This window comes from Silurus aristotelis (assembly GCF_946808225.1).
Source record: "Silurus aristotelis genome assembly, chromosome: 14".
Classification (NCBI taxonomy): domain Eukaryota; kingdom Metazoa; phylum Chordata; class Actinopteri; order Siluriformes; family Siluridae; genus Silurus; species Silurus aristotelis.
In genome coordinates, this window is record NC_139587.1 from 9,693,365 (window position 1) to 9,721,331 (window position 27,967).

The following is a 27,967-nucleotide window of genomic DNA, read 5'->3' on the forward strand; positions in this document are numbered from 1 at the left end:
GAGAAGATGTTCCACTAGAATTTTGGAGTGTGGTTGTAGAGATTTGTGCTCAGTCAGCCACAAGGGTGTTAGTAAAGTCAGGTACTGATGTAGGGTGAGGAGACCTGGGGTGCAGTCAGCATTTACATTTTTCCCCAAAAGTATTTAATAGGGTTGAGGTCAGAGCTGTACAGTTTTGGTTCTACATGGTTGGTTTTCAAAGAGGTTTGTCTACAGGAGTATTGTCATCCTATACAACTGCATATTCTTAGTCTTTTAGTCTAACACCTTTTTAAAAATGTGTTGTTTAAAAAATGTTTTTTTGCTTTACATGTGTATACCTGCTTATTCATGCATTTATCCAATACATGTGTATACCTGCTTGCTTTACATGTGTATACCTGCTTATTCATGCATTTATCCAATACATGTGTATACCTGCTTGCTTTACATGTGTATACCTGCTTATTCATGCATTTATCCAATACATGTGTATACCTGCTTGCTTTACATGTGTATACCTGCTTATTCATGCATTTATCCAATCAACCAATCATTTGTCAGCTGCATTGTACATAGTCTTTGTGGCATCGTTATTGGTGGCAGATGGGTTGATTTGAGTATTTGAAAGTATTTCTCGCAAGCTGAGGTGCTGCTGGTAAAAACATTCTGATTGAGAAAGATCAAATACACTGTATGTATATACAGTATATATTTCAGCAACCCTTTTAGTAGATCTTCTTAAGGGACAATACTTATATGCACCTTGTATAACAATATACAAACCCGGGTTCCAAAAAAGTTGGGACACTGTACAAATTGTGAATAAAAACACAATGCAATGATTTGGAAGTTTCAATATTTTATTTTAGAGTACAAAATAGATGACATATCAAATGTTTAAACTGGAAAAATACGTTGATTTTAAATTTCGTGGCAACAACACATTTCAAAAAAGTTGGGACAAGGCCATGTTTACCACTGGGTGGCATCCCCTCTACTTTTTATAACAGTCTGCAAACGTCTGGGGACTGAGGAGACAAGTTGCTCAAGTTTAGGAATAGGAATGTGCTTGCCCATTCTTGTCTAATACAGGCTTCTAGTTGCTCAACTGTCTTAGGTCTTCTTTGTCGCATCTTCCTCTTTATGATGCGCCAAATGTTTTCTATGGGTGAAAGATCTGGACTTCAGGCTGGTCATTATGCATATGATATACATATGATATGTCATCTATGTTGTATTCTGAATAAAATTCTAAAAAAATTTTTAATAAAATATTGAAATTTGACACATCATTGCATTCTGTTTTTATTCACAATTTGTACAGTGTCCTAACTTTTTTGTAATCGGGTTTGTAGATTTTCAACATACAGCCATTATTGTCAAAATAGCTGGCAACAAAAGTGAGTACACAGTAAGATATAACAGCTCTACATATAATAATAAATAATCTATGGCTAAACATGTCCTATTCATTATGTTCAAGTTTTTGTCTGCTTGACAAGACCATACACACTTGTATTAGCAGTTAAAATGGGATTGGATGTTCAACATGGCACCTCATGACAAAGAACTCTCTGAGGATTTGAGAATTAGAATTGTTGCTCTCCACTAAGATGGCCTAGTCTGTAAGAAGATTGATATCACCCTGAAACTGAGTTACAGTACAGCGGCCAGGATCATGCAGAGGCTTCCCAGAGAAGAGGCCTCGCAAGGGTCCATCAAAGAAGTTAAGTCCTCGTGCTGTTGGTCAAGTGCTGAAGCTGGCTTAAAAAAAAAAACAGATGCATGAGTGCTGCCAGCATTGCTTTAGAGGTTGCAGAAGCGGATGGTCTGCTTGTCAGGGCTCAGACCATACGCCGCACACTGCAACAAGTCGGTTTGCATGGCAGTCTTTGCAGAAGGAAGCCTGGGATCACAAGAAAGCCTAAGAACAGTTTGCTAAAGACAACCTGTCCAAGAGCATGAATTACTGGAACCATGTCCTATGGTCTGATGAGACTAGGATAAACTTGTTTGGCTCAGATGGTGTCTAGCATGTGGTGATGCCCTGTTGAGGATGACAAAGAAAACTATGTATTGCTACAGTCAAGCATGGTGGTGGTAGCATTATGGTCTGGGGCTGCATGATTGCTGCTGGTACTTGGGGCTGCTGTTCATTGAGGGAAACAAGGATTCCAACATGTAATGTGACATTCTGAAGCGGAATGCTTATGCCCTCCATTCAGAAACTGGGTTGAACGGCAGTTTTCCAACATATAAACAACCTCAAACACCCCGCCAAGATGAGACTGAGGAAGGTGAAGGTGATGGAGTAGCCAAGTATATCTCCAGACCTGATCGCTATTCAGCACCTGTGGGGCATCCTCAAGTGGAAGGTGGAGAAGCGTCATATGTGTAACATCAAGCAGCTCGGTGATGTCATTTTGGAAAAATGGAAGAGGATCCAACAACCTGTGCAGCTCTGGTGAATTCCATGCCCAGGAGGATTAAAGCAGTGCTAGATAACAATGGTGCTCACACAGAATATTCACACTTTTGACTTTTGAACTATTGACATGTTCACTTAGGGTGTACTCACTTTTGTTGTCAGTTATTTGGACAACAATGGCTGTATGTTGAGTCATTTTCAGACCACAGTAAATCTGTACTGCTATATAAGCTGCACATTGACTAAAATGTATCCAAGTTTCATTTCTATAGTATTGACCCTTGAGAAGATATAAAAATGGTTGCTGAAATGTGAGAGGTGTACTCATATATATATATATATATATATATACACACACACACATACATATATACACACATATAAACATATATACTGTATATGCTCACAGTCTCAAAATGCTCTTCTCACCTCTCTGTTGTACTGGCTGTAAATTTGAACATCTGTTTTTGCAAAAGCACAAACAACAGTGAGTGTGGTGTTTTAATTGGACCAGACGTGACTTGGAACGATAGATCAGGCTTACAGAGCTCTGTCTAAGCAGGTTTGCTTCAAAGGCTTTAAAGTTTGGGACAAGAGGTTTTAGTCTCAGTCCATTGCTGTTTAACTGATGTTCTGATCTGTGGAATTCATATTAAGTGCCAAAATCAGATATTCCGCATGAGTTAAGGTCATCATCAGCCTTATCAATTCTCATTTGCGTAACATAAATCTGCAGAAAACCTTGGCCGTATTCCCGGTAAGATGCAGAGGGAATCAGTCGTCACTAGTTCTGCCCAGGGGAAATGCACTGCAAATGATAGATATGTTCTTGGTCCATTATCAAACTGTGCACTCAGCACAAACGATGAATACAAGCATATGTGTTGAAAGTACTGTGTATGCATAATGAAAGAACATGATGTTGAAATGTTTCGCTTTTGACATCTCAAATACCACAGCATGGTGGTACAGCGGGCAGCACACAGCTCCTGGGCCCTGGGTTCAAGCCTCAGCTTGTGTTACTGTCTGTGCAAAGTTTTGCATGTTCTCCTAGTGCCCATGTGATTTTTCTTTCAATATCCAATAACATGCAGGTAGGTGAATTGCGTATGATAAGATGCCCATAAGTGTGAATGGTGTCCTGGAATAGACTGATATTTCAGGGTGGAATCAACTGGACTGAAAAAATATTCAACCAGTAAAGAACACCTATGGGCACTTTGGGAAGTTTTACAAGAGGCATCTGAAAGTCTTTTATCGGAATTTTGAAAGAAACTAACTGACCAGATGCAGAGTGTGTGTACAGGGAGGATTTTTTCGATGAAAATAAAGTTTAACATCTGTATATTTATATATTTGTTTCATCATAGTAAATCTTTATGCACGTAATGACCTAGTTTGTTGCATATAAACAAAACTGTAACTTGACTACGTATTTACAACCTTTTGAAAGACTGTGTGCGTGTAGGGGATGTGTGTGTGCTTGCATGCTTGTGTGTGAGTTTGTGTGCAATCACAATGTTTTTTGAGATATAAAAAAACAACTGTAGAGGCAATGGCAGCATTGCTATACACATTCATGGTGCTCCTCAAAATGAAGTGACGTCAACACTTGAATTTAATACTTCTTAAATCTTAATCAATCAGGGGAATCAGCTCAGCATTCTGAACTGTTCAGCAGGAAAGCGTCATATCGACAGGCAAATGCATTTTGTAGGAATAGAAGAGAACTCTCCACCTACTCCATCTTCCCCACCTACTGATCAGTATAAATCAAATAATTTTACCAGAGTGATTTTAGTAAAAGTTCCCAAAGTGTATGCTATTCATGGTTTGGAGTGTGTGTGGGGAGAAAGCGAAAATTAAAAGCCTTAAAAAAAGCCAGAAATTAATCCTAGACTAAATTCGAATGGTGCAGTCTAAGCATTTAAATTCCAAGCAGATCAGAATCATATTAAAATTTTTGATCCAAGAGTTTCATTACAGATGAGCAATATAATAAAATAACTTGCAATCTTTTGTAACTGAGTGCAGTTTCTATTTTGTGTCATTTATCCACAATCTATTTGGCATCTGCAGCTGGTTAGCAGGCCGAACAGTTGCTCTTTGCACGTGACACGCACACGCTTGCTTCATCTAGTTTACATAGATCCTTTGCACTAATGAACAGCAGGTCTAAAACAAATGAGTAGTTTCCTGTTGCCTCTCCAGGATCTGCTTTGAAGTCTAGCTTCAAATCAAATAATCAGCTCTTAATCAACTGAGGAACTTGGAGGAGGGAAAGAACAAAAAGGAAATTTACACTAGTGATCAAGAGGAAGTGAATGAAGAACATATGCTTCTATTCCTCATCATTAGAGATTCATTGTTTCTTATCTTTTTTTTACATTCTAGATCAAGACACAAAATCTACTAATAACTTAATGGAACAGAACTTTTGGTACAATTCAATGAAGATATTTTGAATCATTTTTAGCGCAGCAAAATTCGAATCATTTGGTGGTGGAAGATGAGAAAGTCTCTTTTAAATGAGAAGTTGACAATATATCGTTTACATGATCTGATATTTCCAGCCATTTGTAGTTCCTTCCAAACTGCTACCACAAAGTTGAAGGCACACTCTGGTATAGGTGTCTGGATTCGGTGGCATTACAATTTCCCTTTGCTTCAACCTGGAGACCCAAACCTGATCCAGAATAGCTGCACACAGAGCGATATTCATGTGCTGTACATGATTTGGAGTGAAAGATTTTGTGTGGCCTGCTATAAAAATCTGACCTCAACCATATTGAACAGCTTTTGGATTAATTGTAACACTGACTGCACCCCAGGCCTCCTCACCCTACATCAGTACCAGTACATTAACTAACACTATTATGTCTGATTAAGTGCAAATCTCCACAAACACTCTCTAAAATCTAGTAAAGCATCTTATAAAAGCAAAAGGGGACAAAATGTGAAATGGTATGTTCAAAAAGCACATGAAAATTATGGTCAAGTGTCTAAAAATCTTTTGTCCATTAAATATGTCAGATGCGCTCGCTGATGAAAAGCTCTGATCTACAGGAAATGTGAAACTATTCGGAATAGAAAAAAACTATAGCAAACTATAACTATATACTATTTTTTTTTTTTTACTACTTTATTGGAAATAAACTTCCCTCTTTATTTACTTTTCAAATTTTAACTGAACATATTATACTTCAATAAATGCACATTTTCTGTAACATGGCTGAAAGTCTTAAGAAATATGTTGTAGCCAACAAACAATTTGAAACATAATCATAACTAAGTGCTTAACAGAAGGATTTGTCATATGTATTTGTTTTTTTTGGATGCAATGACGCATATCCAGCTGGGAAACAAGAAAGAGCTCACAGTCTGGGAGATCCCCGGCGGTGGAAACCTTATCTGTCCTCAACCTTCTAGCAAATTCTCTCAAGCCACGTTATAAAGCAATCATTGCATTTGAGTGTGTTTCTGCACTGATGTAGGTTTCCATGATATCACAAAGACCATCTTTTATGGCATAATTCCAAGGACTGGTTTTATGATTACTGATAGTGTTACGAACCACAGGATCCACATCCTTACCTAAACTCATACAATGCTTTCTGTTTAACAGATTTCAGACTGCAGAGTTAAAGAACATAATATGCAAATTTTCCAAACACTGCAGTCCTGTACAAAGAACAATATAAAGGAACATGATTTTTTTTTACACACTTAAAAACATTTTTAGACATGCATATGTTTTAATTAACAATTCTGATTGAAGCCAACAAGCAAAAATCTATTTGTAGACATCGCAATAGGCATAATATCTTCATCAGATATATTGACTTTACTCAGAGCTGGAGAGGAGTATAAAAGGTATCACTGTTAATACAAATAATGCCTTGGCTGAAAAATTATAAAAAGAAACCTGCTTAAAACCGACTAAATAAATCCAAGAGTAACCATGGAAAAGTACAAATAAAAACCCACATTCATATATGACTTCTTTTTCTTCTTTTGGCTTCTCCCATTAGGGGTCGCCACAGCAGATCATCCGCCTCCATACCCCCCCGTCCTCTACATCTGCCTCTTTCAAACCAACTGCCTGCATGTCTTCCTTCACCACATCCATATACCTTCTCCTTGGCCTTCCTCTTTTCCTCCTCCCTCGATCCTCAGCATTCTCCCACCGATACACCCCATGTCCCTCCTCGGCACATGTCCAAAACATCGCAGGTCTCACTTCACAGTCCTATAAACTTTCCCTTTCACTCTTGCAGATACTCTTCTCACAAATCCCTCCTGCTATCACACTTCTCCACCCACTCCACCCTGCCTGCACTCTTTTCTTTACTTTTCTAACACACCCTCCATTACTCTGCACTGTTGACCCCCAGGTACCTGAACTCCTCCACCTCTTCTCCATGCAACCGCACCCCTCCACTGCCTCCCTCTCATTCACATACATGTACTGTCTTACTCCTACTGACTCCTACTGACTTTTTTGTGGTGAGAGTAGCTTGGAGAGGTGGAGGTATGCGCTGGAGATAAGGGATATCCTTCTCTCCAGCGCATACCTCCACCTCTCCAAGCTACTCTCACCACAAATCACAATATCATCCGCAAACATCAGAGTCCATGGAGACTCCTGTCTGACCTCATCCGTCAAGCTGTTCATCACCACTGCAAACAGGAAAAGGTTTGGAGCCGAGCCTTGATGCAGTCTAACCGCCATCTTGAACCAGTCTGTCGTTTCTACTGCACACTTCACTGCTGTCACACTGTTGCTCACAGATGGTCACCTCTTCTCTCAGCCTGGCTTCCACTATTCTTTTTTCCCATAACTTCAAGGTGTGACTGATCAACTTTATTCCCCTGTAATTACTTGAGGTCTGCACATCTCCCTAATTTGTAAAGATCGGTACCAGCACACTCCTTCTCTATTTCTCAGGCATCCTCTCACCTTCCAGAATCTTGTTAACACTCTATGCTCCAGCCTGCGCTCACCTACTGTAACATTGCTAGGCTATAGTTTAAAATTATTTCACTGTGCTATAATGTTCATTACAGTATAAATAAATATATGTGTAACCAGTACCATGGACTAAAACAGAGTTGTAAGTGACTTGCTTGTGATACTTTCTTATAAATTTAAGTTCCCAAAATGTGTACTATATTCATTGTTTAAACCATCCTAACCAAGTGAAACCCGTACATCCTGTACATGATATTGAGTGTAGTCTTTGTCCTGCATGTTATCCTGTTAAGCACAGAATAAGCTCATACGTTTCAGTCCATATGCAAGGGGCATTTATCCTTATAGGCTTGTTCAATTGGTTATTATTAGCAGGTTTGTTTAGTTAGTTTGTGATGTGGCAGCAGTGCAATGCATAACATGGTGAAGATACAGGACAAAAACTTCAGTTAATGTCCACATTAAAGCAGTGAGCTCTGTGGGCTGGTTTGGGTATATGAGAAATTGCTGATCTTTTTGGGTTTTTATACACAACAGTCACACAATGTGTTTGTGGAGGTTCAGCTGGAAGAAACCAAGTTTTTAACTGAATTTTAAACTGCCAGAAACAATAAAGTAACCCATCATAGTATTTATTGCAATCTTTGTGAGCAAAAAAGCATCTCGACATGCTCTAAATATCAAGTGTTTGGTGGATGACCTACAATAACAGAAGACCACATTAGATTCCTCTCCTGTCAGCCAAGAACAAGAATCTGAGGCTATAATGGGCACAGACCAAACTGAACAATTGAATATAAGCAATAAACTGATGTCTTTCCCACTGTAATTGTGCTGATTAAGGGAATCTGTGCTTATGATTGCCTCAGATTCTTGTTCTTGGCTGACAGGAGTAGAACTTGAGAGTGCTGAGATGAACTTCTGCTCAGAGTGATAAGAGTTATTTAAGATTTTCTGCCAGGTCTAACCAGTCTGATCATTTCTCAACATGGTGTTTCAGCCTGCACTCTAATTTTGTTTTTTAGCACAAACTTGATAGAGACTGCATGCGAGAAAGTCTATGGAAATCTTTAACTTCTGAAATACGCAAACCAGCTTATCTGGTATCAACATCCACCTTCCAGCAAAATGTCCCCAGGCCCATTAAAGAAATATATATGTGACATGTAGAAGAAAAACCAGAGAAAAACATTAAACTTTTTCAAAAAGTAATACTTTCTTTGATTTTATTTGCTTTGCTTTTATTTGTGTTGCCATCACCAATACAATAAATAGGGAAATAAACATAGAGAAATAATCTTTTGTATAGAAAAAGACGAGAGATGTAAAATTTTGCTTCGTTTGAGATGGTTAATGAACAAGAATGATGTCCTGTTCTCTTTAGACAACATTTTCAGAATATACCATATGGTGGCAAGCTGCAGGACAGGCAGCGCTTGTACAGTGTAAACCAAACACAAGTGAACGCAAAGAAAGAGAAAAAGAACATGATCGATATAAGATTCTATTCACTGTTTGTTTAAGCCTATACAACTTTGCTCACTATATGGCACTGATCATATGTTAAGGGACATTTAAATGTATCCATAAAATGTAAATGATTTTAATTTTTTTTTCCTTTTGGCTTAACAATCCACTCATTTGACAAGATTTTCACAATTTCACCCAGTTCCTCATCAATCCCAAGCAGTCATACGTTGGAGGAAAAGGTGCGACAAAGTGTCTCGTCTAAAAATGCCAAGTCTCTAGAAAAACACCCTGGATGCAGTGAAGTCAGCAGATATGAGGAATTCCCCAGGGTGCCATTTCCCTGGCATGCAGGCCCTCTAGCGGATCACAGAAAAAAAAAGAACGAAACAGTGATCAGACATGCACTGAAAAGTAAATCCTATTAGGGGGTTTTGGCGTGTTAATGGTTACAAAAACAAAACAAAAACAGCTGATGCAGAAAATATTAGGCCTCTTAGACTCTTTTCTCGTATATTTATAAATAAACAGGAGGATGGGTTTTCTTTTTGAGGTTCCTCTTGAAGGTTTGTTCCTCGTACCATCTCAGAGAATTTTCCTTGATATTTTCGCCGCTGAGTTGCTTCTTAGGGATAAACTTAAAGGCACTAAACTAATAGGCATTACCAATTTTCTGTAAATCTCTGTAAAGCTGCTTTGTGACAATATCTATTGTAAAAAACACTAAACAAAACAAAAACAAAACAAAAAAAATGCATTGAATTGAATTGAACCAGGAATACCTCCTTTCTGCTTTTGCCATGGGGAAAGAATAAAAGAAAAGCATACACAATAAAGCATAACAACTGATTATAGAAACCATAAAAAAATAAAAATAATAATAATTAAATTAAATAAAAATTAAAACAGTGGCTACAATCCCACTTCAGGATGGAACAGTCTGAATAATACAACCAAAGGACAATTATAGTTTCTTTCATTATATTAAACACTACATGTGTCAAACCCATTTATATCAACTGAATTATGATTGGACACAATATGTACACAGGACAATGACTTATGTATTGAAAGTATCATTATCTGGGTAAAGGTATCATTAATATTCCAATCTGCCACATCATTAAAACCACTGCCATGTAAAAGAAATTTGATTATCTTGTTACACTGGTTCTTGCCATGGAGCGAGATATAGATTCACAAGTGAGCAGTCTGTCCTCAAACTGATATGTTGAAAGCAGTCAAGGGTAAAGATCTAACCATCTTTGACAAGTGCTATATTTTGAGGCTTAGTCAGAGAATCTTCAAAATGGCAGGTCTTTTTTGTCAACTTGTGGGGTGTTCCAGGTATGCAGAAGTTTATACCTACCAAAAGTACCATATTTTCTGGACTATAAGCTGCTACTTTTTCCCCACGCTTTGAACCCCGCGGCTTAAACAATGAAGCGGCTAATTTATGGATTTTTCCCGGTTTCACAAGCTTCATGCCAAAAAACTGAGCCCCATAACATTAAACTAATAAAATTGCCAAACAGGTTAAGGTGAACCCATGAAACTCTTTATATTAAATCAGATGCGCTCCCCCTGAATCGGGCCGCACCACATTATAAATATGGATGAGGTTCCTCTGACGTTTGACCTGCCGCTCACTTAATAGTCCGGACAATCCTCAGGTCTGATACCACAGAAAAGTTTCATGAAGACTCAGAAAGAAAGGTGTCAGAACATAGTGTGGATCACAGCCTGCTGTGTATGGGGTTGCACTGCTTCCCATGCTGACCTGTACAGTGACAAAGTTTTCCTTCGGAAAACATGGGGTCCTGACATTCATGTGGGAATTATTTTGACTGGAACACTGTCGCAGACCATGTACAGGAATGTACCTCTTATGGCAACCCTGCTACACTGCTACAAACTGTTTAGAAATATTTTGGGCAACATAAAGTTCAAGACTTGTTGACTCAATCTGGGTCTCAATCGGAGCATCTGTGGGATGTTCTGTACAAACCCCCCACAGGACCCCACTTCACAACTTAAGATCTGCTGCTGAAGTCTCAGTGCTAGATACAAGAGTGCATCTTCACAAGCATTGTGGAGGCCAGGCCTCGACTAAATATAGTTGTTTTGGCAGCATAAGAAGAACAAATAAAATAATAGACAGGTGGTTTTAATGTTTTGGCTAATTGATGTATGCCAAAAGACAAAACTATAACAAACCAACTTTTCCAACTCTATTAGAGATTTTATAAATCTACGATCGATAAATGAAACTAAATCAATGAATCAAGACCCAAATACTTAATAGGACATGGTCAAAATGTATATTTTAAATGATAAAATTAAATAAAAATCTTCTTTTTTTTTAACATTTTTTTTTTTATATAAAAGTTTTGATGATACTGAGGACGATCCGCTGTGGCGACCCCTAATGGGAGCAGCCGAAAGAAGAGCATAAACGAAACATATTTGTTCAGCATGTTGTAAAGTTTATATATTAGGTACGTTTCCACTGAACTTCCAGATCTACTTTTTGTTTTTATGAGAAAATACACTATAGCAACATTTCTGTTTTGTGGTGTGATAAAAACGCTAAATGAAGTAAAAAAAAAACTATATTTTAAAACAAATGTTTCAGATGAGAGAGAAGGAAGCAAAATTGTGGCTGTATGCTGATTGCCTTACCTAAGGAGAGAAACCAAGGTTTCGTTGTCTAACGCATGCGCATGTGCAAGCTGTGCTTTGGGCCGTCCACCCTTTCCAGCTTCTCAAAATGCTTCCTGGCATTACGAATGTTGATGAGGGTAGCAGCAGAGGCTAGAGGCAAAGAGAGAAAGACAGTAAAAAGAAAGATAGTGATTTATAATAATAATAATAAAAAAACAACTACAGCACAAACTAACACTAACATATAGTAACAGAATCGATTAAATTACGTGTGGTCTAAATGTTCAGAAGTATTGAGGCAGAGTGAAGTGATGTGTGTTATAAAACCAACTTAAAAACCAACTTTTATATCGGCATCACAAAAATTATGAATCCTTTATCACTAAACAAAACACAACTACAGAGACACACAAGCAGACACAAACACGCTCAGAGAGAGACAAACACAGACATACACATACCCACACCCACCCACACATCCCTGCACACTCACGTATCCCTCATCATACACACAAACACCCCCACACACAGACATACACATTCTTACAAGAAAGAGCCTGAGTGACACCTAATGATAACCAGATTGGAGTCTCACGTACGTATGGAAGGGTCAGACATGATCACCATGACGTAGGTGTTTGAGGTGAACACATCAATGAAAGCAGCGAAGTTGGAGTTGCGCACTTCCATGCTCTGGAAGGAAGCAGCCAATTTACTGTGGGATTACAAATAAAAAACCGAATGAGTTCGGGATTAAAACCATCACCGAGATTATTTGATGTAGTGAGAAGAACCGAAACGTTCACCTGCAGCTCAGTTTAAACTGTTTAATAATGTTGCTAATCTTCTCGAAGCGATGGGCGTCTCGCTGCTCCTTACACTGATAGTGAGAGATCACCTAAAAACAAAGTGCAAAATAAAGATAGGAAAAAATGAAAGAATGTTTTCTTCATTTCTCCAAGCAAATTTTTCTTCACCATGTCTAGGCTTCAGCTACATAAAGACAGGAAAGTGGATTTGAGAAAGCAGAACAGTAGGCCATGATGAAAAGCAGAACAATAAGATGATTTCAAGTCAGCATTACCAGAAAGGTGGCTCTTTCAAAAAGCAGGACCTCGTCTGCCTCGATGATCTGGGCAAAGTTGCGCAAGTTGGATTCGAGCTGCTGCACATTTGGGATTAGCTGATAAACAATGCTGGACCATGCCTAAACACACACACACACACACACACACACCACAAAAGCAGTGGACATCTCAGTGTAATCCTACACTCCCACAGACATCAAAAGTTATTAAAGTAGAGTGTCATAAAGCAAAATAACCCTCACCACAGACAATACTGGAAACCAGTATTAACTTTGCTAAGTCATTTAACAGATCTAGAGGATAAGTTATTATATAATAATTAGAGGTTCTCAGACATTCAGCAGGACTAAAAACCCATTTTTTGATCGCATTATTATACGATGGTCTATCTGAATAATTGATTCAACTATTGACTGTCTGAATGATTCTGATTGCTGGACGGTTGTTCCACTGAGTTTAATCACTAGAACATGCAGAGTCACACATCTACGGTAAACCTTTTCGATGACGTCACTGAGCTAAATGATGATTTCTGGGCATCATTTAACTCATACAGAGAAAATGGTGCAATCTGTAAATGGGCTAAGACGTGATAAATTGGCAAAGATTAAAAAAAACATAAAAACAAAACAATAACCATCATTGTTAGTACAGACACGACACGGATGCACATCATTCACACACACACTATCTATATTTAATTACTATTTATTAAAAATCATTCAAATTTATGTAATTTTTCTGCACTATTTTATCTTTGAGTATGATTTATTTAATGACGAGTCATTTATTAACATCACATAACGTAGCCCTAGTCATGGATCATCTCTTACGCATTGTACACGTATATACTTTGCTTTCTAAAGACATTTATATTATTACATGTAGTATCATAGTCATTAAAACAGCTTTAAATACAAGTCATTGAATACAAGTAGTTGATGAGTTAATCGTGTCAACAACAAAAAAAAATAATTTCTACATCCCATAGTCATAAACTGTACACTAAAATCAAACGGCTTTACCTTATAAAGTGTCTCGTCCCAAATGGAGGTTCTAAAGCAGGTGCATAACAGCGGGCGTGAAAGTCTCTTCAGGTCTTCCTCCCGTTCTTTAAAGATCTGCATTAACGCACAAGGAGCGATGATATATGGAACGATGTTCCAGGCAATTTTCAAAAGGAATTACAAATGTTTTGCAATCGCGTGTTCCGCTTGCGTTCTCGCTTTCGAGAGCGCACACTGACTGCCAAATTTCGAAGTGAAAAAGCAAAGTCCATTTGCAACTGTATTTCCTGTGTCTTACAAGCAATATTATTTGCCGCTTTCTCTGCGTCGTGCATGTGGCCTTTCAAAACTCAAAGGAAATCACAATTCCTTTTGCATTTGCATTTCCGATGCCTTTCAATGAAAGCTGTCAATCAAGTGTCAGGAGTGGGACTATATTATTGGGCCTGCTTGGATTGGGAAGTTACATCAATTACAGTCGACCGTCAAGAGCGGAAATCCCAGTAATAGACGATTTTGCGGAATGTTTTGAACAATGGAGGCACTCTGACATTATGGTGCTTGTGCAGCAAGCTGATGACAGTTCATACTCTACAGATTTCCTCTTACTCAGAAGCCTTTTAGTTTTGGACAAATGAAATGAGTTTGTGGCCTAAGTGAAGTGGCTAACAGGCTTTTTGTGAAGGACAGAACAACTAAAAGACCAGGACGTCCTTTGATTGAGAAATGATTAAGTACTACAAGATATTAAAGATGGTTACTCATGTGTCCAGCCTGCATGGCTGCTTGGAGTATCTGAGCACACCATAATGTAATGCACAATTTCACCGACTGCCTCCATTTTTGAAAACATAAGACAAGGGAAATACAGCTGCAAATGGACTTTACTTTTCCATTCGAAATTTTAGATGATGTCACAGTTTACGACAGGGCAATACGCTGATACCATAACAACAGAATGATCAATTGTCAAAATTCATTTTTCTGATACTGTAATGCTGATAGTGCACTATCTTTTTTTAATAGTTTTTTTTTCTTTATCAACTGTTACAAATTATTTAAACACTTTAGTTATTAAAGTTGACTTAATAATTTAATAAAATATTTTTTTTTTCTTTTTTGTTTCTTCTTTTTTTAAACCTTCTTCTTATCTTCATTATCATAATATATAGGGACAATTTTCTAACCAGGTCTCGCTGGTCTTCCTGAACCAGGTCCATTTTATGCACTAAGCAGAAGACTTTAGCATCCGGGGAATTCTGAAGGATGGCTTCCAAACACGACTGGTAGTAATGCATGTCCTTCTCCAACTCACGGCTCTCCACATCGAACACATAGATCAGCACCTCCACATTTCTGAAGATATTATCTCTCTGACTGGTGAAGTAGTTCTCCATGAAGGTATCCTGCCTGAAAAGAAAACACACTGTTAGCAAACACAAGGAAACAACCTGTAACCTATTTTACATAATGTGATCAACCCCACTGGACCAGGGGTGTAACGGTACACAAAATTCACGGTTCGCTACACACCTCGGTTTTTCAGTCACGGTTCGGTTCAATTTCGGTACGGTTAGAGGGGAAGAAATTAATATTATTTTTTATATTATTAACGCAGTTTATTATTGTTAGCATTTGAGATCAACATTTGAACAGTTACCATTTTTAAAACCATTTTAAAATCAAATAAAATGTCATTTGAATGTTTGATGATATTTTATAAAAATAGAATAGATCTAATTAAAACAATACACTTTTCATTACATTGATTAAATTCAGTAATCAATTGAATGGCACAATGTACATTAAATAAATGTAAACATTTTAATTAAATAGTTTTTAATTTGTTGGACCCGATTTGGGTAATACAGATGTGTTACATTTAATATTACATATTACATTACATCTGCTTATTCGGGAACTCCGATTTCAACTATGTTCCGCAAGTAAAAAAAAGACTGCATTAAAGCCCTGTACTGAAAATCTTTGGTTTAATACGTGTACTGTTAAACCCCTACACTGGACAAATCGCTATGCAGTGATAACAGTTAATAAAATACATTTAAATATATATGTAAAAACAAAAAAACAAAAAACTACCGGTAATAAAAACTAAGAAAATGGAAATTCTCTCTTATAAATACAAGATTAAAGAAATTACCAAGTATAATGACTTTCCTGAAATAAAGCAACTATGACTAACTTATATATATTATACACAGCTGTGTGTAAAAGTATTTTATGTACAAATACAGTTAGGGATGTTTTTCAGCTAATTTGTCTCCAAACCATGATGCTGTTAAATCAACCAAAAAGTTTAGAAAGTTCGAGGTGATCACAAAATCTTTGAACACTGAAGAGTAACCAGGCTGAGCACTCACCCTCCACAGTCCCACAAGTTTAGTACCAGATTGCCCAGAAAGCGCACATGGGAGTGTTCCACATCAACTGCAAAAGAATACAGAATTACAATTACATATAGAATTATAAATTACAATAAAGCAAATGACCTGAAACTGTAACTCAACTAGCTAAGAACTAAAAACTCCACACACTGTGAGAAACACTACTACAGTTAAAATACGTGACCCTTTCTTCAGTTTTTAATTGAAATTTCAAGTTGTACTACCGTGATAATCCTGAAACCGTTCCAGGGAAACTTACAGCTGTTCTGCAGCAATCAAAGTAAATTAAGCCTTGAATGGGGATGCTAACAATTCCGGCATGGTCCTTTTATTGATTCCTTACAAACCCTCTATATAAATGCAGTGTTGAAAAAAGGTTACTAAACCCTCTCAAGCGATATTTGCAGGAAGTAGTATATTGTTCTCATAACAGTGAGAAAAAAAGGCAATTAAGACAATTATAACCCTTAAAACTGCAACTCTTTCTTTTCGAGAACTTGCAAAGAAAGCCAAGGTGTCAGAAAGCACTGTTTCCTACACCAGCTTGTGTGATAAGCAGCTCATAGGACAACTGCTATTGTGAAGAGCAGACTGCAGGTCTGCTACTTTGATGAGTCAACGACGAGTCAAGTTTCAATTTTATTAAACAAAGTGATTCAATGGTTTATGTTTTTTTTTTTTGTCTAATTGTTTATTTGCTCTATGCTATGCTCTACTTTCAGTGTAGGCTATGACTGTAAACAAAGGTTCTTTAAATGGAGGTAAATGGAGGTCTTATAAAACTTTTGACTAAATGTGCACATCTATATATTTCTTCTTCTTGTTATGTTTCATGTGTGTCTCACTGTCTATCCATCCAGCATGTCACATCCTGAGCACCTGGTTATGTCCTTGTTCTTCAAATGTACAGGGTTTAAAATAAATAAATAAATAAATAGATAAAATAAAAAGTCTTTTCTGTTGCCGTGACCCAAGTTCTAAAAGGAACTAACATGCTGTTACAAAAAAAAAATTCTAACCAGTAAAACACTTGGCAAATTGGTGCGTTTCTTTAATTAAATCTTGCAATGCAGTTTTCTACTTTTTCACATTTTGGCGGAACTGAATAAAACAAAAAGGGTCAAAACAGACTGAGATAAAAGCAAAGGCGAAACATTTCAGAAATGCTCACTCATTGCTTTCATCACAAAACTAAAGAAAAAGCACTCTGTATAATAAGTGGGGGAGGTGGAAGTCGAGTGGTTAACTCTGCCACTATTGGGCCCTTGAGCAAGGCCCTTAACCCCCCCATAGGTGCTCAGTTGTGGGAATAGTGAAAACTGTGGAAACTTTGCTGCACAATGCGCCTCATGGCAGGGGAGAAATGTAAAAATAAATAATTAAAATATGTGATTTGTTCCGATTCTGAGCGGTGATTATTGTTATAATGATTATTAAAAAAAAAAAAAAAAAAAAAAAAAATTATATATATATATATATATATATATATATATATATATATATATATATATATATATATATATATATATATATATATATATATATACATAAAATAGTCCATACTTGACAGTACTGAATGAAATAAATGAAAATCTGCTCTGCCAAGTGTTACCCATAGAAGCCATAGTGTGGTGTTGTTTATGCAGTTCATTCAGAAATAATTAATTAGAAACAGGATCTGACTGAAAAGGGTGAAGTTGTTGACACTGATACAAGAGTCACAAGACTATGTTTTCAAATAGAAGTTCAAAAACAAGCGCAAAACAGCTGAAGGAGGAATCACCGGTTGGTGTTAAAACGTCTTACTCGTGGCTCCCAGGCGGCGAGTGTCCCTGGCAATGTAGTTGGCGAAGATGATTGATCTCATGCTGGTCTTTCCTGAACCACTCTTTCCCATCAACAACACCTAGACAACAAGAACAACTCAGCAAACAGCTCAAGAGGCTTTTCTTGTGCTTTTTGATTCATCCAAATGAAAATGAGACTGTATGTTAGAAATGATGGTAATTTATATTACTGTTCCTGATCACGTGTTGGTGTTAAAACCCTTGTTTCATTAAATCACCTTTTTCTTCATGGCTGTGCTCGACATCTTCCCTGTCAGTGACGGAGCCTGCTGTTAACAATCCCAAAGCCGAGAAAACTCTGCCACACCCGGAAGATCTTCTTCAGTCTTCAACACTACAACACAAGAAAAGAACAGTTACAACACAACACAATTATTGCTCCTGGGAAGTAAGTGTTTTATCTAATCGATTTTTGCCTCAAATGTAAAGAAAATGGATATTAATCTATTCAAACATTCTTTTTGAGTCCATTTGATTCAAAAACAGGCACATTTGTGCCTTTTTGTTTAAATAATGCCGAGATATGCATCAACGTTAACCTGCATGTAAACTCAAATGATCCGTATAAAGAGCCACAAAGAATTTTGGAGTAATCTTTTGAGATTTTACAGTTATATAGTATAATGAAGCCGCACACTCTCACATCGTTGCTCTCGTTATACTGTCCTTGGCAACAAAGTTCAGAGGCCAGTATATTCTGAAGGAAGCACTTGCCTTACACTCATGTTCTTATTGAATTTAACAAGAGGAGTTTTAAGGACATGGGCTTTGAGAGACATCGTGAGAGCCCATTGTGCCGTAGCTCTTCACCGGCGTCTCACCCAACTCCACATAGCTTTCGGCTTTGTGATTGCCCAGGAAACTTTGAGCTACTGACCAGGCTGCTTTCTCCTTTCTAGTGAGCTTCTTTGGAAAATTCTTACACCCCCAGATCTGTTGTCTGAAGACTTCAGCTTTAATACTCATTTAATTTAATACTCATACTGTCTATATTGTCTCACATTGTCTTGTATAGTCTGTTTTAGTCTTGTAGAGTCCAAGCTGAATGTATAGTTTTATTTATGTCTGTACTTTCAGAGTCACTAACAACTGGAACCAAATTCCTTGTGTGTGTCAACACATTTGGCCAATAAACCTGATTCTGATTCATGTTTGCCTCAGACCGCTTAGGAAAAAGTCTTGAACGTACTAGAAGGTCAAGATTGAAAACTCAAAGACTCAAAGACAGTGTCAGCAGCTACCGCAGATCTACCAATGGCTTCTACTTTACATCATTGTTCCACCCAGTGAACATGGTCTGCTGTGGCCTGTCCCGCCTTTCGCAGTTTAACTCAGCAAAACCTCAATAGAGACGTAGCAATAATTGTAGGTGGGACATGGTAGCTCAGTGGCTGAAGCTGTAGCCCTTGGATGAAAAGGTCATCACTTTAAACTCCACCATCATGAAGCTAACACTGCTGCACTCCTGAGCAAGACCCTTAACCTTCACCTGCTCAGTGTATTATTAAGATAACTGTAAGTCTCTCTGGATAAGGCTGTCTGCCAAATGCCATTCAATTTGAACTCTGATAACCTCCTAGGCATACTCATCACACTTTAAAGCAACCAGCAATGTACTGATGCTGTTGGAATCCTCTGTTTTTGGGGGATTTTAATCAGACAATTTTTCGCCTGTTTTCCAATGTCCTGAATGCAAAATATCATTTACAACCCACGAAAACCCAGGATGTAAGATAATGAAATTTGATAAAAAAAAAAAAAAAAAAAAAGGTATTGGCATTTATGAAACAGATTTCAGAAAACAGACCAGAAAATTAGATCAGAAAATAAAAAATTAGTCCAAACCGACACTATTTTGTTTATACACAGGTCCCAGTATTTACAAAATATACTCTACGTCCTAAATGCTCATCTCTATGCTCCGCATTTTCCCTTTGGTTTCTTGACATTCAACCCCATGTGAAATAACACCTTTTTTTGTGAATTTTGACATTTTATCATCAGGAGGCACTCTGTAGAATCATGGTTTGTAAAGTGGACTCTGGGAACCTTTATGGGTCTGTGAAGCATCACAAGCATCACAGGTCAGTGTTGTTTTGCATTTTTGTTAATCAAGTGGATTCCGCCAAGTGGTTTTATGGCCAATAAGTAATGTCAAACTAGAATCTGAATGATTTTATAGATGAAAAAAAATAAATAATAATAAATAAAATAAACACTTAATAGCAATTATAAACAGTTAAATATCACAAATATCACAGTGCAATAGTTTAACATCTAAATCGGAGAAGCCCATATCTTGAACCTCCTCATGATCTTATGATCATGACACAGAGCCTTAACAGCTTAACCACCGTCATGACATCATAAACAAGGGTACCATGGCAACGTTTCATCTGCATATAAACATTTCCGTTCAGCCCAAGTGTGAGTTTTGGGTCTTTATGGGGAAAGGTTTGGGCTCCTCGGATCTAATGTTTTATTGCTATGGAAAATTAAAGGCTTAATGCTTTCCAGTTTAGAAACTGCGGTCACGTGACCGCCTGATCACAAGTTAGTCTGTCGTGTGACATCTGTATCTCGGAAGCTGTTTCTAAAAATAAATAGTAAGGAAGTCCTAATAAAAGTGTTAGGATATAAAGTGCATAAATCTAACAAAGAAAAATAAAATTTAGTATAGATATAAAATAACTGGTTGAATAAACTTGATTTAGAAAGATAGCTGTTCTAACACAGCGAGTTAGGACAGCAGTAGAAGATAGCTAGCTAGCTTACTAACTACGATTAGCCAAAAGTCTTGGTTTTATTAGCAGACTATAATATAAAACACGTGTATATATAAAAGGTAGTTTTTAAAACCATATCCATTTTAGAGCGCGGTATTATCAGACCCCACTATAAGGCCCAGGGAGCAGGCTAATGGTCAGAGCAGTTCGCTAACGAGCTGCACATAAAGACGGAACACGGAATGAAAAACTTTTCCCCCGAATACCTGTCCCTCGGTTGCTGATTTCTTCTTCCTATTAAATACAATCCATTGACTGTTATTTTGTTAAAACCTCGACGCCATTAAGACCCCAGTTCCATGATTTATTCAGGCTGTAACACACTTTCTCCAACAATCGGCGTTGGAAAAAAAAAGAAACACAGCATGTGACCAATTGTAAACATGGGGTGCGTTCAAGACGTCGAAGAATGCGCGGAAAAAACGCAGAAATACTGTTCTGCGCAGAGTCACCATCCTGAAATAATTTAGGGCAGGGGTCACCAACGTGGTAGCCCAAGTAGCCCGCAAGGACCACACGAGTAGCCGGCGAGCCTTTTCTAAAAAATAGCTGTTTCCTACTTTGTTAAATCATTGTCGATAATTATTATGATAAATCATTAATATGATCAGTGTCTTCACATAGATGAATACCATTAATTATTAATAATAATATATAATAAAAGGTAAATTAGGCAAATTTGTTATTTCAGATCAAACTGAAAATTGTGTGTATCAAACTGGTAGCATTAATCGGTACCCAAGAAGTAGCTCTCCGTTTCAAAAGGGTGGGAAACCCCTGATATAGGGAATAAAAAAAATGTCACTGGTCTAAAAAAAATAGACAAATTGTATGGGTTAATTGTAAGGCAAAAACAATCAGTATATACATAGTATAGGTTATATATTGAATTATTTTTTTATAGACAAAATAGGTTACCTTAAGGGCAGAAATAATCAGCATGTAAATGATTGATATCCACAAGAATTTTTTATTGATTCCACGATTGGAATGCCATTTGTGCCCCTATTTCATTTACAAATATGTTTCAAATAAAACAGTAAAAGACCTGTTTTAAACCCAGGTAAATTGTCTTAAACTACATCCTGAAATTTTAGTGAAGGTAGAAAAATGTCTGAATATCAATAGTAATAAAGTATTCAGTGTCACTGGTGTAACAAACATATACAAAGGTTATGGTATGGGTTCATTGTAAGGCAAAGGTAATCAGAATATAGATAGATATAAATAGTATAGGTTATATGCAGGTAGGTTAGAATATAATACTATACTGTAGGTTGTCTGTAAGCCAGAAACCATTAGTAGATAGATAGATAGATAGATAGATAGATAGATAGATAGATAGATAGATAGATAGATAGATAGATAGATAGATAGATAGATAGATAGATAGATAGATATTCTCCAATTATTTATATTAGTCTGCATTTATAAGTGATAAAACTGTGTAAAACAGTAAAAGACCTGTTTTAAACCCATTTAAATTGTCTTCAACAACCTCCTGAAATACTTTAGTGAAGAAAGAACAATGTCTGAATATCAACGGCAATAAAGTCTTGTGTGTCTGGTGTAACAATAGACAAATAGTATTAAATTCCTGTAAGGCAAAAATCATCACTATATAGATAGGTTAAGGTTATATATCGACAGGTTAGTATATAGATAGTAAAGGTTACCTGTAAGGCAGAAATGATCAGAACGTAGATCAAATAGATAGTCTCGAATAGCTCATATTTGCCTGCACTTATAAAGGATTCCACGATTGGGATGCCTTCGGGCCCCATTGTTACTGCATTTAAGTGTAAAATCCTTTACGATCCGCAGTTTTTTAATTGTTTTATGCTCTATTTAACACATCGGGCACCAACAAAAGTTGCAGGATCGGATCATAGGAAGACGTGGTATTATATCTCATCAGTTTTGATGCTGATCATCACTAAAACTTGTTACATTGCATTATTAAATAATTGCATTATTATAATTATATTATTATTAGTTCTAAATGGTATTTCACTTGTACACATTTTTCCATTATTCCTTGTACCAGCTGAGCATCTTCTGGATCCTTTTAGTTGTATCACCATCCATTTATTTATGGTTTATTTATATTTATTATTTAATTTACCATTGACATTCTATTTGATATACCAAATGTCAATGACCTCAACAATGATGGAACCATAATGAACGGACATTCGGTGCCACCCAGATGAGGACGGATTCCCTTTTGGGTCTGGTTCCTCTCCAGATTTCTTCCTCATGCCATCTCAGGAAATTTTTTCTTGTCACAGTCGCCACTGACTTGTTAATTTGGGATAAACTTGCAATTATAAGGAACAAACGTATAGGCACTAAACACCATTCTTTTAAACAACTTTATATCCACTTTATCTATATTAAGCTAAATTATATTAATCTTAGTGCTAAAAAAAAAAGAGCCCAAATCCAAAGTGGCAAAATGTGAAGATTTTAAAGCCCCAAATCACTGACCAGAAATTGAGCAAGCATTAAACAAATAGGTACATTAACTTAGTATGGGATAGACATTATATTTTACTATTTTGCCATTAACCTCTTCTTCTTCCTCTTCTTAGAAGACTACATTTCATTTCATCTTACCATTTATTCATTTTTGAAGTTTTCCTTTTTGTTAACCCAAAAAGCCTCTATCCATATTCAGTCATCATTTACCTTATTTAATCCCCCACCCCCACCCCACCCCACTGCCAGGAGTCACAATTAATACACAGAATGACTATAATTTATTGAACATATTAAATATATTATCTATGTTACAAGTCAGTTATGACATACGGTACATGGCAGTCTGTAATGTGAGTAAAAAAAAAACAACAAAAAGATAAATATTTGTTTTGGAATGTATATATTTTTGTATTTCAAAAAAAAAGAAAAAAAAAAAAAAAGTTCAGTATCAAAAATGTAGTCTATAAACACTGGCATGACAACAAAAAGGTGATTTGAAGCTGATCGATTGACAAAAAAAAAAAAAAAAAAAAGACGATTCCATGATGTACATGCTGGCACACAGTACAGGCTACTGACTGCTAATGTGTTTGTGTTGCCAGTCAACCTCCATACTCTACACACGACAATCTAAAACACAGAGACACTACATAGGGCTTAAAACCTTTCATAGTCTATTTTCTGTTTGTGTTTTTAGCAGCGAGCGACACACAGAGAGACCGTGATAATTCAGGTTGTCCCTTTATGGCTTCTTATGTTTTATGACGGTCTTTGTTTTGTTGTTTATTGAAATTCTTTAATGTACAATGAAAGCATGACAGTGTGTGCACAGTAACCTCGGTGCCTGTTAACAGTCTTTGTATCGGCTTTGGTTACTTCTTCAGGAAACTGGAAATTCTATGAGATTACAAATGCAGTAGCTTAAACACAAATTTTAAAGCTGCACAGAGATCAGGGTTATGACTAGAAACTTAAATGATTAAGAGGGAAACAAAGTGTATGGTGTAAAAGCACAGATTTCTCAGTTGTTCTGGGTCATTTCTTCAGAAATCTACAATTTATTAAATAATGAAAAGTGTGAATCTGATTTGCAAGCTCAGTGAATTCAAACTCCCGCAGCTCGATTGGAATAAAATGATGCGATGAACAGATGAATCATAATATCAAACATCTGAAGATGTTTAATCACGCACGGCTGGCATTAAACCGTATTAAAATATACCGCAGCGGTAATATCTTTGGTCCGTTCCTTAGAGCCACCGTTACTGTAAATGCTATTGGTTTAGTGTTCGGTGTGAAGTATACAAAAGGACTTTTCGGTTTTTGGCTCACTTTAAAGGATGAACAGTCCATTTTCTTGTAGCAGCAAGTAGATAGGATTTTTCTTTCTTACAAAAAGGAACACGTTACATGAAGGTGCAATCAAGTCATTAATTACTGAATTATTTCAAGCTCCCAATCCACAACATTCAGCACTAATCTTTAGGCATTTATAAGACATATTAAGAAAATGACAATATGATATATTTCTTCAAACCAAACAAAATGAAGCAGAATGGAAATTCAGTATGCTACATTTTTATGGAATTAGGTCTCTCTGATTGCAATGAAACTGCCAATGGTTTATTTTTCACGTCAGTCAGCATAAAAATTAACTAATCAATTCAACCAATCATAATCAGGTCAGTGCTATTAGTGTTGACGCCCAGGAATAATCCTCACTAACATGTTTTGCCCACCAGTTAATATTGGTGTTTATGGAGTATGTTCATTATTTGGCTCAATGCAAAATAAATATGAAGCTTTCATTACATTTATGGCATGCTATTATTTATTATTAGCACGCCATAGGATTATTAATGCTGAAGTTCATGGATCGGTTGAGTCAAAAGAGAATTTAGTGGGCAGTTTGCATGTATAAACAGCACATGCCAGTTGAGATACATTAAACATTATCACTCCCTACTTCAGGCATGAAAAAAGTAAACAATGACTGGCAGGAGCTACAGCCAATCATGAGAGAACGAGCACAAGCGAGAACACGTAAAAAAAAAAGGGAAATGGTATCATACGTAGTGAGGGTTCGAACACTGGGCTTTTATTTTTTTTGCTGACTGGATTGGTCTTTTATTTACTCTTCAACTTGATGGGATGCTAGCAGCTTATTTATCCTTCAAAGTTGTGGATTTAGAATTATGAAAAGTTGTTGAGGTGATATGTCATTAGTGTTTAACGAGAGATAACGAATTGCTCTGTATTTTTGTATTTTAACTCACTTATATTGTGCAAACGTGAGTAATCCAGGCCTGTGCCCACCTGATCTATGTGACAGTGAACACAGATTACTGCTGTAGTAGCATCAACAGCATACAATAACAGTGACTGCGAACGGGCCAATGGCTGAGATTAACGTGCTCGTTTAGGAAAGACTGCCGCAGAACTCACTTGTAGCTCGCAACAGCATTTATTTTCCAGTGAAGGCTGAAAAGTCATTACCAGTTTGGCCCAACAGATTCCTGCTTCCAAAACCTTTAAAAATGGAAATTCCCTATGCATGGGGATATGTATGGGGGGGTAATGTAAATGATTATATGGAAGAAAAGCATAGGGGGAAAAAAGAAACGTGCAATTGAATGGCTTTCAGCGACAAGAAAGAGGTATAAAGAACAGCGTTGGGCTCTATTCAAGTTCGAAACCGAGGAAGTTCAGACAGCAGCTTTTCTCTCTATTGTAAAAAAAAAGACTAGCAGCTCCATAAACACGTTTCTCGCTACTTTTTGTAGTGAAACACGGCTTGAGAAGCGCAATAGTAGGCCTTGCACAGAAGCATATGACACTAATTGCGCTCTAATGCACTTCAACTAATGATTATGATTTCAAGTCCTTAAAGTAAGCGAAGGCAAAGAAAGGTGAAGATTCTAGACTGCGAATGACGTACTTACAACATGATGCCTTCACAGACAGAGGCACTTCACTCTGGGTCTACTTGATCGAGCACTATAAGTTGCATCTAGGATCTAAACGACCTTGGAGTGGAACAGGAACTATTAAAATCAATGAACTTTTTCTTGATTAAGCACCACAAGGAAACTGGGTTTTTCAGTCTGGATATAAGTATAAAATGTTGAAGCTAAAGGTCTTGTGTCTTGTGCAGCCCTTTAAAGAAGGAGAGAATAAGGGAGTGAGAGAAGGAGGGAATGAGGGAGGGATGGGTATTTGTTCTGCTGCACTGCTAGGCACCAATCAAGATCACGGCAACTGAGAAGCAGCTTTACTGGCCCTAAAGATGGGATGTGCTAACATTTGCTTCTGGAAATAACGATGAGAATACATTACAAATTAGCTGAGAAAATATAGTGTTAAATAAAACTCTTCTCCGAAAAAAAAGAAAAAAAATTCAGAAAAGGGGACTACATTGCTCAGTTTGAGCTAAATATAGACATTTATAACAAATGCATATCCATATAGGCTATCTAAGCAATACTGCCATATCTGTATGTACATGAACATAGCTAGAATGTATGTATAGTCTATCATAGAAAGAACACACTGGTGATCGCAGAACGGAAAAATCGAGCTCTCCCAATGTCTCAGATACATGAATGGATTACGATGCATAATGTGGTTATGATGTTATGAATTCTGAAAGGGTAAAAAATAATTCGTATCTGCGAATAAGAGTACAATAGTCTCCAGTCGTTGATGAGAGTATGCTCGTTTGAATATGTCTGAAATATCTTGAATATGAAAGCTTTGGCACTGTCTCCATTTTTAACACTTGTGATATTGAGGAAAAGAACAAAAAAACAAAACAAAAATAAAACATTGGAACATACTGCCTACATGATATATGCGCTAAATAAAAAACGTCATATTATTCAAAGGCAGTAAAAAGCACTCGGCCCATAAAACTTCATTTATATAAAGCAAAATAAACTCACTGATATAACAATCCTCAGGGGATTCGCAGGAGAATCTCATGACTTCCATACTGAGAATGAGGTCCTTTAATGTTCAGAAAAGGCTGCTGTGTACCGAATACCAGCCAAGCTCACCAAAGCATTGAGTGATCGGCTTCGCCTAGAGATGCATCTGTGATCTAAAAATATTCTCGATTCAGATGAAATGATGATAAAAATCGTGGCCAAAACTGTGAAATAACCTTCTGAAAAGTATACAGACGCCACACTGGAATCCCATTCATCACAGTTTACACAACAAAGTACCTACTGATGCCATATATAGATTTCTTGCCTCCATGCATTAATAGTCATTAAAAAAAAATATATAAAATAATAATAATAATAATAATAATAATAATAATGACCATTTCAAAATGCTCTGTGCTAGCCGGGGCGGCTATGTGCTACGAGGCCTGCTCTGCTCTAAGATGCCGCTTCTTCCTTCTCCTTCCTCTTTCTTATTCCTTGCTTCCCTTCTTGCAACAAATTGCTCTCCTCTTCCCTCATTGCACCTCAATGATAAAGTACTGGATAACCACGGCAAATAGAATGGCCAAGATGACAAAGCCAAGGAGCAGGATGGTTGCAAAGCGCTCGTCGGCAACAGACCAACTCCTCTTGGGCCGGGGACTGTGGGAGCTTGAGATTCTGGGCGGCTCAGTGACAGGAAGGGCCGTGCTAAGGCTGCACTGACCCCACAGCTCTCCACCATCCGGGCTCCGACGACCGGCACTCACACGCAGACGACACATGCTACTCACTGAGGAGTTTTGCCATGTGTATGAGGTTCCAGATCCTTTATATAGCTGGAAAAAAAAGGATTGATACTCATGATATTTCTATAAAGAGAAATTGCTGATTGTCAGAGAGAGATA

The 27,967-nt window shown here is 37.1% G+C and overlaps 2 protein-coding genes and 1 long non-coding RNA gene across 3 annotated transcripts in view; 1 reads left to right on the forward strand and 2 right to left on the reverse strand.

The window, feature by feature from the left end:
• Positions 1-8,579: 8,579 nt before the first annotated feature.
• Positions 8,580-21,047, reverse strand: rraga (Ras-related GTP binding A). Its single transcript, XM_083559905.1, has 11 exons — positions 20,853-21,047; positions 18,079-18,194; positions 17,820-17,919; positions 15,990-16,056; positions 14,796-15,018; positions 13,627-13,722; positions 12,598-12,720; positions 12,320-12,411; positions 12,113-12,228; positions 11,532-11,663; positions 8,580-9,208 (listed from the first exon to the last, which is right to left on the reverse strand). The coding sequence occupies exons 2-10, from the start codon at positions 18,103-18,105 to the stop codon at positions 11,560-11,562; spliced, it is 948 nt and encodes a 315-aa protein (XP_083416031.1). The 5' UTR covers positions 18,106-18,194; positions 20,853-21,047; the 3' UTR covers positions 8,580-9,208; positions 11,532-11,559.
• Positions 9,931-10,229, forward strand: LOC310736425. The gene is made up of 2 exons (XR_014536550.1): positions 9,931-10,063; positions 10,143-10,229. It is a non-coding gene; the product is annotated as an uncharacterized lncRNA (long non-coding RNA).
• Positions 21,048-23,550: 2,503 nt separating the features above from the next.
• LOC310736524 (fibronectin type-III domain-containing protein 3A-like) overlaps positions 23,551-27,967 on the reverse strand; it is a 38,434-nt gene continuing 34,017 nt past the window's right edge. Inside the window, exon 26 of the mRNA XM_083560071.1 lies at positions 23,551-27,898. Within this exon, the coding sequence (XP_083416197.1) occupies positions 27,596-27,898 (303 nt within the window). The 3' untranslated portion in view covers positions 23,551-27,595. The remainder of the gene's footprint in view (positions 27,899-27,967) is intronic.

What these genes read in the sequence shown, in the direction of transcription:
- rraga (XM_083559905.1), bottom strand. Translation starts at nt 18,105, where the DNA reads ATGTCGAGCACAGCCATGAAGAAAAAG. An exon ending in AGGAAGACCAGCGAGACCTG is followed by an intron (nt 13,723 to 14,795) that starts GTTAGAAAATTG and finishes GCGTTAATGCAG; the next exon opens with ATCTTTAAAGAACGGGAGGA. An exon ending in TTGAAAGAGCCACCTTTCTG is followed by an intron (nt 12,412 to 12,597) that starts GTAATGCTGACT and finishes CTTTGTTTTTAG; the next exon opens with GTGATCTCTCACTATCAGTG.